Source organism: Loxodonta africana, chromosome 4, assembly GCF_030014295.1.
Source record: "Loxodonta africana isolate mLoxAfr1 chromosome 4, mLoxAfr1.hap2, whole genome shotgun sequence".
In the NCBI taxonomy this organism is placed as follows: domain Eukaryota; kingdom Metazoa; phylum Chordata; class Mammalia; order Proboscidea; family Elephantidae; genus Loxodonta; species Loxodonta africana.
In genome coordinates, this window is record NC_087345.1 from 85,375,214 (window position 1) to 85,388,364 (window position 13,151).

General features: G+C 38.8%; 1 protein-coding gene across 1 annotated transcript; it reads left to right on the forward strand.

The window, feature by feature from the left end:
* Nucleotides 1-11,258: 11,258 nt before the first annotated feature.
* LOC100658456 (olfactory receptor 6C74-like) lies at nt 11,259-12,263 on the forward strand. Its single transcript, XM_010600952.3, has one exon. The coding sequence runs from the start codon at nt 11,268-11,270 to the stop codon at nt 12,261-12,263; it is 996 nt and encodes a 331-aa protein (XP_010599254.2). The 5' UTR covers nt 11,259-11,267.
* Nucleotides 12,264-13,151: the final 888 nt, after the last annotated feature.

Below are 13,151 nucleotides of genomic sequence, written 5' to 3' on the forward strand. Positions count from 1 at the left end.
CCTTGTATCACTCTCTATCTGGCAGTTCTATGCCTCCTATATTTAGTCCCTCTTTTTGATTATTGTGATCTTTTATCTATTGATTTCCATGATTCCCTGTTATGTGTATTATTTTGTTTATTTATTTATTTTTTAGAATTAATCTTCTTTTGTTTGTTTTTGTGCTTTCCCTATTTGAGTTGATATCAGGACGTTCTGTTTTGTGAGCTTGTATTGTGCTGGTACCTGATATTATTGGTTTTCTAACCAAACAATCTCCTTTAGCATTTCTTGTAGCCTTGGTTTGGTTTTTGCAAATTCTCTAAACTTGTGTTTATCTGTAAATATCTTAATTTCGCCTTCATATTTCAGAGAGAGTTTTGCTGGATATATGATCCTTGGTTGGCAGTTTTTCTCCTTCAGTGTTCTGTATATGTCGTCCCATTCCCTTCTTGCCTGCATGGTTTCTGCTGAGTAGTCAGAACATATTCTTATTGATTCTCCCTTGAAGCAAACCTTTCTTTTCTCCCTGGCTGCTTTTAAAATTTTCTGTTTATCTTTGGTTTTGGTGAGTTTGATGATAATATGTCTTGGTGTTTTTCTTTTTGGATCAATCTTAAATGGGGTTCGATGAGCATCTTGGATAGATATCCTTTCGTCTTTCATGATGTCAGGGAAGTTTTGTGTCAGGAGTTCTTCAACTATTTTCTCTGTGTTTTCTGTCCCCCCTCCCTGTTCTGGGACTCCAATCACTCGCAAGTTATCTTTCTTGATACAGTCCCACATGATTCTTAGGGTTTCTTCATTTTTTTTAATTCTTTTATCTGATTTTTTTTCGGCTATGTTGGTGTTGATTCCCTGGTCCTCCGGATGTCCCAGTCTACATCTAATTGCTCTAGTCTGCTCCTCTGACTTCCTATTGCGTTGTCTAATTCTGTAATTTTATTGTTAATCTTTTGGATTTCTACATGCTGTCTCTCTATGGATTCTTGCAACTTATTAATTTTTCCAGTATGTTCTTGAATAATCTTTTTGAGTTCTTCAACAGTTTTATCAGTGTGTTCCTTGGCTTTTTCTGCAGTTAGCCTAATTTCATTTGTGATGTCTTGAAGCATTCTGTAAATTAGTTTTTTATATTCTGTATCTGATAATTCCAGGATTGTATCTTCATTTGGGAAAGATTTTGACTCTTTTGTTTGGGGGGTTGGAGAAGCCGTCATGGTCTGCTTCTTTATGTGGTTTGATATGGACTGCTGTCTCCGAGCCATCACTGGGAAACTAGTTTTTCCAGAAAATCCACTAAAAAAAATGCAGTCAGATCCCTATCAGAGTTCTCCCTCTGGCTCAGGCTTTTCGGATGTTAATGGAGGCGCCTGGGGAGAGTGGGGGAGGGATCAGAGAGCTCGGAGTGTAGCACCTCAGAATATAGCCAGAGTTGTTTGTCTTACTTGGAATGACTCTTATATCTGAGATTTCCGTGGGGCACGTAGCCTATATGTACTGGGTGTGTGGAGATTGCCCCCCGGGGGGTCTGGCCCGCTGACCTCACGGTCAGATCCTCCGCTGTCAGCCCCACCCCCAAGGTTAAGGCTCCCATACTGGGACAGTGCACTCCCGTCTCTAAAATCCATCGCTGCCTCCCGGGGGCTCCCCGTCCCTCCAGCCGCATCCCTCGCCGCTCCCGCGAACCGGGTGGGACTGCGCGTCCCGGCTGGGACGCCGCTCTCCCCGCTCCAACACCAGCCACTGCCTCCCGGGGACTTCTCCCTCCTGCGCGCCACGCCGCTCGTGCGAACTGGGTGGGTGCCTCCCGCACGAACGACTGGACCCCCCCCCGGGTCAATTCAGGGAAATGTAGGTGGTCCCCATGCTCGCGCCCTGCCCGCTTCCGGCCAAACTCCTGGCGGGACGGCTCCCGGGCTGGTACGCTGCTCTCCCCGCGCCAAGACCAGTCACTGCCTCCTGGGGACTTCTCCCACTGGCTGCACCACCACGCCGCCCGCTCCAACCGGCTGCTGGGCTCGCTCCCGGGATGAGTTCGGGGGCTAGGGCTGGGCCCCTTGTCTGTGCCGTCTGCCCCCCTGGATTCTGCCCCAACTCGGGCTCCGAAGGTCACCTGCCTGGTGTGCTGGCTCCTGGCTCTGAAAACAATCGCTGTCTCCCCGTATTTGTTCGTTCTCCGTCTCTAAATCTGTGTTTGTTGTTCAGAGTTCGTAGATTGTTATGTATGTGATCGATTCACTTGTTTTTCCGAGTCTTTGTTGCAAGAGGGATCCGTGTTAGCGTCTACCTAGTCCGCCATCTTGGCCCCGCCTTCCCCTAGTCGTCTTTTGAATGTATCCCAACCTCTAGGGCTCATCTCCTGGCACTATGTCAGACAACGTTCCACCACTATTCATAAGGTTTTCACTGGTTGATTCTTTTCAGAAGTAGACTGCCTGGTCCTTCTGCATCTGTCTTTGTCTAGAAGATCAACTGAAACCTGTCCTCCATAGGTGACCCTGCTGGTATCTGAATACAAGTGGCATAGCTTCCAGCATCACAGCAGCATGCAAGCCCGACAGTACAACAAACTGACAGACGCATGGGGGAATGAGATAGATTAGTGATAGTTATATTGATGAGATCTACAAGATTAGATAGTGTCTCAAGCCAATCTCTTTTGAGGTATAAAAGAAACAAATGAGCAAAGAGACATGGGGACCTCATACCACAAAGAAAGCAGCACAGGGAGCAGAGCGCATCCTGTGGACCTGAAGTTTCTGTGCTGAGAAGCTCCTAGACCAAGTGAAGATTGATGACAAAGACCTGACAGAGAGAGAAAGCCTGCCGCTGGAGCTGACCCTCTGTGATTTTGACTTCTAGCCTACTAGACAGTGAGAGAATAAGTTTCTCTTTGTTAAAGTCGTGCACTTGTAATATTTCTGTTATAGCAGAATTAGATGCCTAGGACACTTCCCAAATAGAATATCTTTATGTGTGTGTGTGTATATATATATATATATATATCATCAATTTGGTGCTTGTCTCTGTAGAAAATCTTTCATATTGTACTCTCACAAACGAGAGATGCTGGCTTTTTTTCCAATCATTTTCACACATTTAAAGTATAGTTTTCTTAATAAAGAATAAATACGAAGGATTTAATTTTCTTATTTTGCTGTATTTTCTTAATAATGTATGCAAGAAGAAATCATTTCCATGGTTTAGAGGACATATGCACAGATTTCTAAATACTTTATTATCTAGAGGTATTTTATTTAATTTCAATTATGTATTTAGGTACTTTCCAAAATATCAGTTATGCCATTTCCCCTGGTAACCATATTAGCATATAATAAGTATTTGAATGAAATATTAAAAAATATATTTAAAATTTATTTATTAGTCTATAATAAATATTTAATTGTGAGAAGCTTAAGAAATAGTAGATTGGGCCTCAAAAGCATATATTATGAGCCAAGTTAGTGAAGATTCAGAAAACTAAAGGTCATAGACAATGTTGTCATTAAACAGAGGCCAACATCACTATCTCGATCCTCGTTTTCAAATGGAGAATGAGAGAGCTCTAGTTTTCTTCTCTTTGGACCAGTCTCAGCTCAGATACATTGAAGAACTTCAAATTATAAATCGTTGTTGTTAGTTGCCCTCCAGTCAGCTCCAACACTCAGCAGCCCCATGTGGGCAGAATAGAACTGCTATGTAGGGTTTCCCTTTTCTCTTTTTTGGTGTCAAATAGCTTTTTTTTTTTTTTTTAATTTTTATTATGCTTTAAGTGAAAGTTTACAAATCAAGTCATTCTTCCATACAAAAACTTAAATACACCTTGCTACATACTCCCAGTTGCTCTCCCGTAATGAGACAGCCCATTCCCTCCCTCCACTCTCTCTTTTCATGTCCATTTCTCCAGCTTCTAACCCCCTGTACCCTCTCCTTTCCCCTCCAGGCAGGAAATGCCAACATAGTCTCATGTGTCCACCTGATCCAAGAAGCTCACTCCTCACCAGCATCCCTCTCCATCCCATTGTCCAGTACAATCCATGTTTGAAGAGTTGGCTTTGGGAATGGTGCCTGTCCTGGGCCAACAGAAGGTCTGGGGACCATGACCACTGGGGTCCTTCCAGTCTCAGTCAGACCATTAAGTCTGGTCTTTTTATGAGAATTTGGGGTCTGCATCCCACTGTCCTCCTGCTCCCTCAGGGGTTCTCTGTTGCGTTCCCTGTTAGGGCAGTCATCGGTTCTAGCCAGGCACCATCTAGTTCTTCTGGTATCAGGCTGATGTAGTCTCTGGCTTATGTGGCCCTTTCAGTCTCTTGAGTTCATAATTACCTTGTGTCCTTGGCATTCTTCATTCTCCTTTGGTCCAGGTGGGATGAGACCCATTGATGCATCTTAGATGGCCTCTTGCTAGCATTTAAGACCCCAGATGCCACTATCCAAAGTGGGTTGCAGAATGTTTTCTTAATAGATTTCATTATGCCAATTGACTTAGATGTTCCCAGAAACCATGGTCCCCAAATCCCTGCCCCTGCTACTCTGGCCTTCGAACCATTCAGTTTATTCAGGAAACTTCTTTGCTTTTGGTTTAGTCTAGCTGTGCTGACCTTGCCTATATTGTGTGTTGTTTTTCCCTTCAACTAAAGTACTTCTTATCTAGTAATTAGTGAATACTGCTCTCTCACCCTCCCTCTCTTCCCCCTCTCATAACTGTCAAAGAATATAGTTTTCTTTGTTTAAACTATTTCTTGTTTTTTTTTTTTTAATTTTTATTATGCTTTAAGTGAAAGTTTACAAATCAAGTCAGCCTCTCACACAAAAATCTATATACATCTTGTTACATACTCCCAATTGCTCTCCCCCTAATGAGACAACCGGCTCCCTCCCCCCACTCTCTATTTTCCTGTCCATTTCACCAGCTTCTAACCCCCCTACCCTCTCATCTCCCCCCAAGGAGGAGGTGCCAACATAGTCTCAACTGTCCACCTAATCTAAGAAGCTCACTCCTCACCAGCGTCCCTCTCCAAACCATTGTCCAGTCCAATCCAGGTCTGAAGAGTTCGCTTTGGGGATGGTTCCTGTCCTACGCCAACAGAAGGTCTGAGGGCCATGGCCACCGGGGTCCTTCTAGTTTCATTCAGACCATTACCCTGGTCTTTTTGATGTGAATTTGGGGCCTGCATCCTACTGCTCTCCTGGTCCCTCAGAGGTTCTCTGTTGCGTTTCCTGTCAGGGCAGTCATCTGTTGTAGCCAGGCACCATCTAGCTCTCCTGGTCTCAGGCTGATGTAGTCTCTGGTTTATGTTGCCCTTTCTGTCTCTTGGGCTTGTAATTACCTTGTGTCCTTGGTGTTCTTCATTCTTCTTTGATCCAGGTGGGATGAGAGCAATTGATGCATCTTAGATGGCTGCTTGCTAGCATTTAAGACCACAGACGCCTCTCTCCAAGGTGGGATGCAGAATGTTTTCTTAATAGACTTTATTATGCCAATTGACTTAGAAGTCCCCTGAAACCGAGGTCCCCAAACCAACGCCCATGCTATGCTGGCCTTAGAAGCATTCAGTTTATTCCAGAAACTGCTTTTGGTTTAGTCCAGTTGTGCTGACCTCGTCTGTATTGTGTATTATCTTTCCCTTCACTTAAAGTAGTTCCTATCTACAATCTAACCAGTAAATCCCCCTCTCCCACAATTCCTCCCTCCCCCCTCTCGTAACCATCAAAGAGTATTTTCTTCTCTGTTTAAACTATTTCAAGAGTTCTTATAATAGTGGTCTTATACAATATTTGTCCTTTTTCAACAGACTAATTTCACTCGGCATAATGTCTTCCATATTCCTCACATGTTATGAGATGTTTCACAGACTCATCACTGTTCTTTATCAATCTTTAGTATTCCATTGTGTGAATATATCATAATTTATTTATCCATTCATCCGTTGATGTGCACCTTGGTTGCTTCCATCATTTTGCTATTGTAAACAGTGTTGCAATGAACATGGGTATACATACATCTGCTGATGTAAAGGCTCTTATTTCTCTAGGATATATTCCAAGGAGTAGGATTGCTGGATTGTATGGTAATTCTATTTCTAGCTTTTTAAGGAAGCGCCATATCGATTTCCAAAGTGGTTGTACCATTTTACAGTCCCACCAGCAGTGTATAAGTGTTCCAATCTCTCCACAGCCTCTCCAACGTTTATTGTTTTGTGTTTTTTGGATTAATGCCAGCCTTCTTGGAGTGAGATGAAATCTCATTGTAGTTTTGATTTGCATTTCTCTAATGGCTAATGATCGTGAGCATTTCCTCATGTATCTGTTAGCTACCTGAATGTCTTTTTTAGTGAATTGTATGTTCATCTTTTGATCATTTTTTTGATTGGGTTATTTGTCTTTTTGTAGTTGAGTTTTTGCAGTATTATGTAGATTTTAGAGATCAGGCATTGATCAGAAATGTCATTGCTAAAAACTTTTTCCCAGCCTGTAGGCAATCTTTTTACTCTTTCTGTGAAGCCTTTGGTTGAGCATAGGTGTCTGATTTTTAGGAGCTCTCTGTTATTTACTTTTTTTTCTGCATTGTTAGTTATATTTTCTATCCCGTTTATGCCATGTACTAGGACTCCTAACTTTGTCCCTATTTTTACTTCTATGATCTTTATCATTTTATATTTTATATTTAGGTCTTTGGTCCATTTTGAGTTAGTTTTTGTGTACGGTGTGAGGTATGAGTCTTGTTTCATTTTGGCAGATGGATATCCAGTTACGCCAGCACCATGTATTAAAAAGACTGTCTTTTCCCTCATTTAACTGTTTTTGGCCTTTGTCAGATATGAACACATCTGTGGATGGATTTCTGTCTGGATTCTCAATTTGGTTCCATTGGTCTATGTATCTGTTGTTGTGCCAGTACCAGACTGTTTTGACTGCTGTGGTAGAATTATAGGTTCTAAAATCATGTAGAGTATGGCCTCCCACTTTGTTCTTCTTTTTCAGTAATGTTTTACTTATCTGGGGCCTCTTTCCCTTCCATATGAAGTTGATGACTGTTTCTCCATCTCATTAAAGAATATTGTTGGGATTTGGGTAGGAATTGCATTAAATGTAGATAGCTTTTGGTAGAATAGACATTTTTATAATGTTAAGTCTTCTTATCCATGAGCAAGGAATGTTTTTCCACTTATGTAAGTCTCTTTGGTTTCTTGCAGAAGTGTAGTTTTCTTTGTATAAGTCTTTTACATCTCTGGTAAGATTTATCTTCTTGGGTGCTACTGTAAAAGGTATTGATATAGAGATTTCCTCTTTGGTATTCTTTTCGTTGATATAAAAGAATCCAACTGATTTGTGTATGTTTTTCTCGTATCCCGATATCCTGCTGAACTCTTCTATTAGTTTCAGTAGTTTTCTGGAGGATTCCTTAGGGTTTTCTCTGTATAAGATCATGGCATCCGCAAACAGAGATAATTTTACTTCTTCCTTGCCAATGTGGATGCCCTTTATTTCTTTGTCTATCCTAATTGCTCTGGCTAGGACCTCCAGCACAATGTTGAATAAGAGCGGTGATAAAGGGCATCCTTGTCTGGTTCCTGATCTCAAGGGGAATGCTTTCAGGCTGTCTCCATTTAGGATGAAGTTGGTTATTGGCTTTGTAGAAATGCCCTTTATTTTGTTGAGGACTTTTCCTTCTATTCCTATTTTGCTGAGAGTTTTTATCATGAATGGGTGTCGAACTTTGTCAAATGCCTTTTCTGCATCAATTGATAAAATCATGTAATTCTTGTCTTTTGTTTTATTTATGTGATGGATTACATTAATTGTTTTTCTAATGTTGAACCATTCTTGCATACCTGGTATGAATCCCACTTGGTCATGGTGAATTATTTTTTTGATATGTTGTTGAATTCTATTGGCTAGAATTTTGTTGAGGGTTTTTGCATCTAAGTTCATGGGGGATATAGGTCTGTAATTTTTTTTGTGGTGTCATTACCTGGGTTTTCTATCAGGGATATGTTGGCTTCATAGAATGAGTTTCGGAATATTCCATCCTTTTCTATGCCCTGAAATACCTTTAGTAGTAGTGGTGCTAACTCTTCTCTGAAAGTTTGGTAGAACCCTGCAGTGAAGCCATCCAGGCCAGGGCTTTTTTTGTTTTTGTTTTTGGGAGTTTTTTTGATTACCTTTTCAATCTCTTCTTTTGTTATTGGTCTATTTAGTTGTCCTACCTCTGTTTGTGTTAGTTTAGGTAGGTAGTGTGTGTTTCTAGGAATTCATCCATTTCTTCTAGGTTTTCAAATTTGTTAAAGTACAATTTTTCATAGTAATCTGGTATGATTCTTTTTAATTTCAGTTGGGTCTGTTGTAATATCACCCATCTCGTTTCTTGTTTGGGTTATTTGCTTCCTCTCCTGTTTTTCTTTTCTCGGTTTGGGGACTGATTTATCAATTTTGTTGATTTTTTCAAACAACCAGATTTTGTTGTTGTTAATTTTTTCAATTGTTTTTCTGTTTTCTATATCATTTAGTTCTGCTGTAATTTTTACGATTTGTTTTCTTCTGGTGCCTGAGGGTTTCTTTGGTTGCTCTCTTTCTATTTGTTCAAGTTGTAGGGATAATTCTTGGATTTTGGCCCTTTCTTCTTTTTGCATGTGTGTATTTATTGATATAAATTGGCCCCTGAGCACCACTTTTGCTGTGTCCCAAAGGTTCTGATAGGAAGTGTTTTCATTCTCATTGGATTTTATGTATTTCTTTATTCCATCCTTAACGTCTTCTAAAACCCAGGCTGTTTTGCACAGGGTATTGTTCAGTTTCCAAGTGTTTGATTTCTTTTCCTGCTTTTTCTTCTATTCATTTCCACTTTTATGGCCTTATGATCAGAGAAGATGCTTTGTAATATTTCATTGTTTTGGATTCTGCTAAGGTTTGTGTTATGACCTAATATGTGGTCTATTCTAGAGAATGTTCCATGTGCACTAGAAAAGAAAGTATACTTGGTTGCTGTTGGGTGGAGTGTTCTGTATATGCCTATGAGGTCAAGTTGGTTGATCGTGGCATTTAGATCTTCCATGTCTTTTTTGAGCTTCTTTCTGGATACCCTGTCCTTCACTGAAAGTGGTGTTTATATAGAGTTTTCAAGGCTATCACTGTTCTAAACTAAATCACCTGGCCTATCTACCGAGGTGCCCCTGGATGGGTTCACACCACCAAACTGTTGGTTAGTAGTCCAGCACTTAACAGTGTGTGCCACCTGGGGTATCCTCAAGTTGTTAATACAACCTTTTAATTCCCACTGTGGGAATAGACTCAATTTTAACCTTAACATTTTGGATTTCCCAGTAGATCCCATAAAGACACTTAATTAACTGTTATTTATTTATTTTTTTTTTAAGTTCATGATAAGGTTGGTCAATTAGTGTCTTCACCAGAAGAATCCCCAGGGTCTTATGCTTGAGTAAATATCCTCTTTGTTAGGCAGAGATAAATCTATGGTACTGTCTTCAAGAGAGAATCAGAAAATCTACTGAAAAAAAAATACTATTATTTACTCTGTGTAAATAGCTTAATTACTAGGTTGTTAGGATGAACCTAGACATTTGAAGGGACATCAGAAAAATATCTCTGTAAAAGCTCCCTGTGTGCTGATTGAAAAGAGAAAGAGATCCACTGAGGTTTATATATGTTCTTAAATGTTCCTGGATTTTAACGTGAACATGGTCTCCAATGACACTGAGGAAGCAAAGAAAAAGTACAGGTTTGAAAGATCAAAATATTGTATTCCAAAATTCATTCCTATTACCTTTAAGGTTAATGATACAGAAAAAAATAATTCACAATGTGTCTATAAACAAAACTCTTGTGGAATTCATAGAAAGTAAGTGTTTTCACTATTCTGTTGTTTTATGTACAAAGCAGTTACCACAGAATCCATTATAGTGTGAGTGCTAGACCGTAGGATTAAACCAATTAAATTCAGAATTACAAGAAAAGAAAATGTTTGTGTGAGTCATGATAAAGTTTCAGTGTACATATCTGAAAGGGCATTTGCATTTGTCTTTTTGGATAGGTCCATGAACAAAAATTCACAATAATTTTCATTAAAAATTCCACTGGTACATATTTCTTTGCATTTAATAAAGGCTTGGGTACATTATTGGTGCCCTGATGGCACAGTGGTTAAGAGCTCAGCTGCTAACCAAAAGGTCAGTGGTTCACATCCACCAACTGGTCCTAGACTACCCTGTGGGGCAGTTCTACTCTGTAGTATAGGGTCACCATGACTGATAGCAATAGGTTTTTTTTGGGGGGGGGGTCCTTTATTATTACTGAATGGAAATTAGTATTTCTTTTGTTGCTAAAGTTATCCATGAAGTCAAAACTGACTGAACAATTGAGTAAAGTAATTCCACATTTCATGTAAAATTTCAACTTGAAATTTATGCAGTAATTTCAACATTCACATTGTACTAAATTTCAAAAGTTCTTTCTAATGAAAGACATTTTAACTGGTAATATCAAGGAACCAAAAGATTAACTAGAAATGTATCATCCTAAATAACCATTTTTAAAAGTTCACCTATAAAAAATTCGGGTGTGATTCACTGTTTTAGATGTAAAAGAATACAGAGTAGACATAGTATACTGAAAGAGAGTGAGCAAAAGATTGTTTAAACAATAGATAGAACTGAGTTAACTTACGAAAAATATTTTCTTGTGGATACTGTAATATTGCAGAAGCTATATCTCAGTATCTTGGACAAAACTTTAAATCCAAGAAATTTGCAGATGCTTTTAATTTTTTAATAGGTAATAACAAAGTCACAGTATTAAAGTAAATAGGAAATGAAAATGGAGTTTAGAAAATAAGTGTCTAGACAGGAGGAAAAGGAGCCCTAGTGGTGCAGTGCTTAAAGCACTCAGTTGCTAAACTAAAGGTCGGTCATTAGAACCCATCACCTGTTCTACAGGAGGAGGATACGGAAATCTGCTTCCTTAAAGATCACAGCTTTGGAAAACCTATGGGGAACTTCTACTCTGTTGTATAGGGCCCCTGTGAATCATATTCAATTCAATGGCAGGTGGTTTGGTTTTTGTTATAGTTGTTGTTTTAGAGAAAAAGACAAAATAAACAGAATCAATCTTGGGTGCTGACTGCTAGGAAAAATGGTTAAAATTATGGGAGCAAGAGAACATATAAATTTCACTTGAGTTACTTTGTTTTTCATATCACCTTTATATTTGTATTTATTAATGCTCTCTTAACTCAGAAGTAATTCTTTTTTTTTTTTTTTCCAGCTCTGATGGAATTTAGAAGAAATTTAACCATGCGAAACCATACAATGGTGGCAACTTTTATTCTTGTAGGATTAACAGATGATCAAAACTGGCAAACTGTGATTTTTGTTTTTTTATTTCTAACATATTTATTGAGTGTCACTGTAAATCTGACTATTACTGTGCTCACTCTATTGGATGCCCAACTCAAAACACCCATGTATTTCTTCCTTCGGAATTTTTCATTTTTAGAAATGTCTTTTACATCCGTCTGCATCCCTAGGTACCTAGTCAGTATTGTGACTATGGATAAAACAATTTCCTATGATGCTTGTATGACACAATTGTTTTTTGCCATTTTTCTGGGTGCATCAGAGTTCTTCCTGTTGACTGCCATGTCTTATGATCGCTATGTGGCCATCTGCCAACCCCTTCACTATGTGACGATCATGAACAACAGAGTCTGTACCCAGCTGGTTGTTACCTCTTGGTTGGGTGGGTTGTTCGCAATCTCTCCTGGGCTTATCTTGTGCTTGAGGTTGGAATTCTGTGATGCCAACATTATTGACCACTTTGGCTGTGACTATTCTCCTGTCCTGAAACTCTCCTGCACAGACACACGGTCCATAGAATTGTTAGGTTTTATTTCAGCCATTGTCATACTGCTGATTACGCTGGCACTGGTGATACTCTCCTATGCATATATTCTGAGAACAATTCTGAAGATCCCTTCTGCCCAGCAGAGGAAGAAGGCTTTTTCCACCTGTTCCTCCCACATGATTGTTGTCTCTATCTCTTATGGCAGCTGCATTTTTATGTATATGAAACCTTCTGCAGAGGAAAGGGTAGCTTTAAATAAGGGGATAGCAGTGCTCAACACCTCAATTGCACCTCTCTTAAATCCTTTCATATATACCTTAAGAAATAAGCAAGTAAAAGAAGCCCTGAAGGACATAGTTCAAAAATGTATTATTACCTTAAAAAATAGCTTTTTTTTTTTAAAGGAAACCAAGGGTCATTGAAAATGTAGTTTATATGACTGCCTTCATATCACATCCATTTTACTTTACATTACGGTTTCGATTAAATCATCTACAAATACCCATTGTGCAGTCAATCTACTCCTGGATTTTTTTCCTTTAATGGCGTAAGCTGTATCCATGATGTTATGTTATTTGTTGCTGAAATTACATCACTCTTTCAACTTCTCTTATTTTTTATCTTCAAAATATTCCATTATGAATCAATCTTTGAAGCACAGTACTTCCAAATTTTTATAGCATACATGTGTTGAGATGTAGATCATTTGTGAATTCTATAAGCATTCATTTTATTTTATAAACCTCTAGTAAATCTTCATTATACTACATAATGTTAATATTTTACTAAGACATTTGCTCTTCCTAATGGCATAATAATGAGCCTGTATAAAAGTATTCATGTTTGAATTTAATGAAGATACTTAAAAAATATCTACAAATCTTTATGTTACTGCAAATCAAAGGGAAATTTTTTGTTTAACAAAGAATGCTTTATATCAGAATCTAACTTAAATAAACAGCCTATGTAGATTATACCTACCTAAGACTGAGGTATACCTCCTTCTCTCCATGCTAACATGCTTTCAGTAAGCATACCAACAGAATACAGTCAGAAAGTAGAGCTGCAAAAGACAGGTGCTGTCTGGTAACACTGCAAAGAGAAGGACTACAGTCACACACAAACACCCAACATTAAATTTTATGCTAGGTCTAGGTTTTTATAGATAATCTTTATCGAGTTGAGGATATTTCCCCTATTCCTAGTTTTCTGAGACATTTTATGATAAATTGGTGTTGAAATTTTTAAAGTGTTCATTCTAGATCACTTGATAAAATAATACAGCTATCTCCTGCTTTTTGAAAGTTTGG

Excerpts from the sequence above, each read along its gene's own strand:
- LOC100658456 (XM_010600952.3), top strand. The coding sequence starts at position 11,268 with ATGGAATTTAGAAGAAATTTAACCATGCGAAACCATACAATGGTGGCA.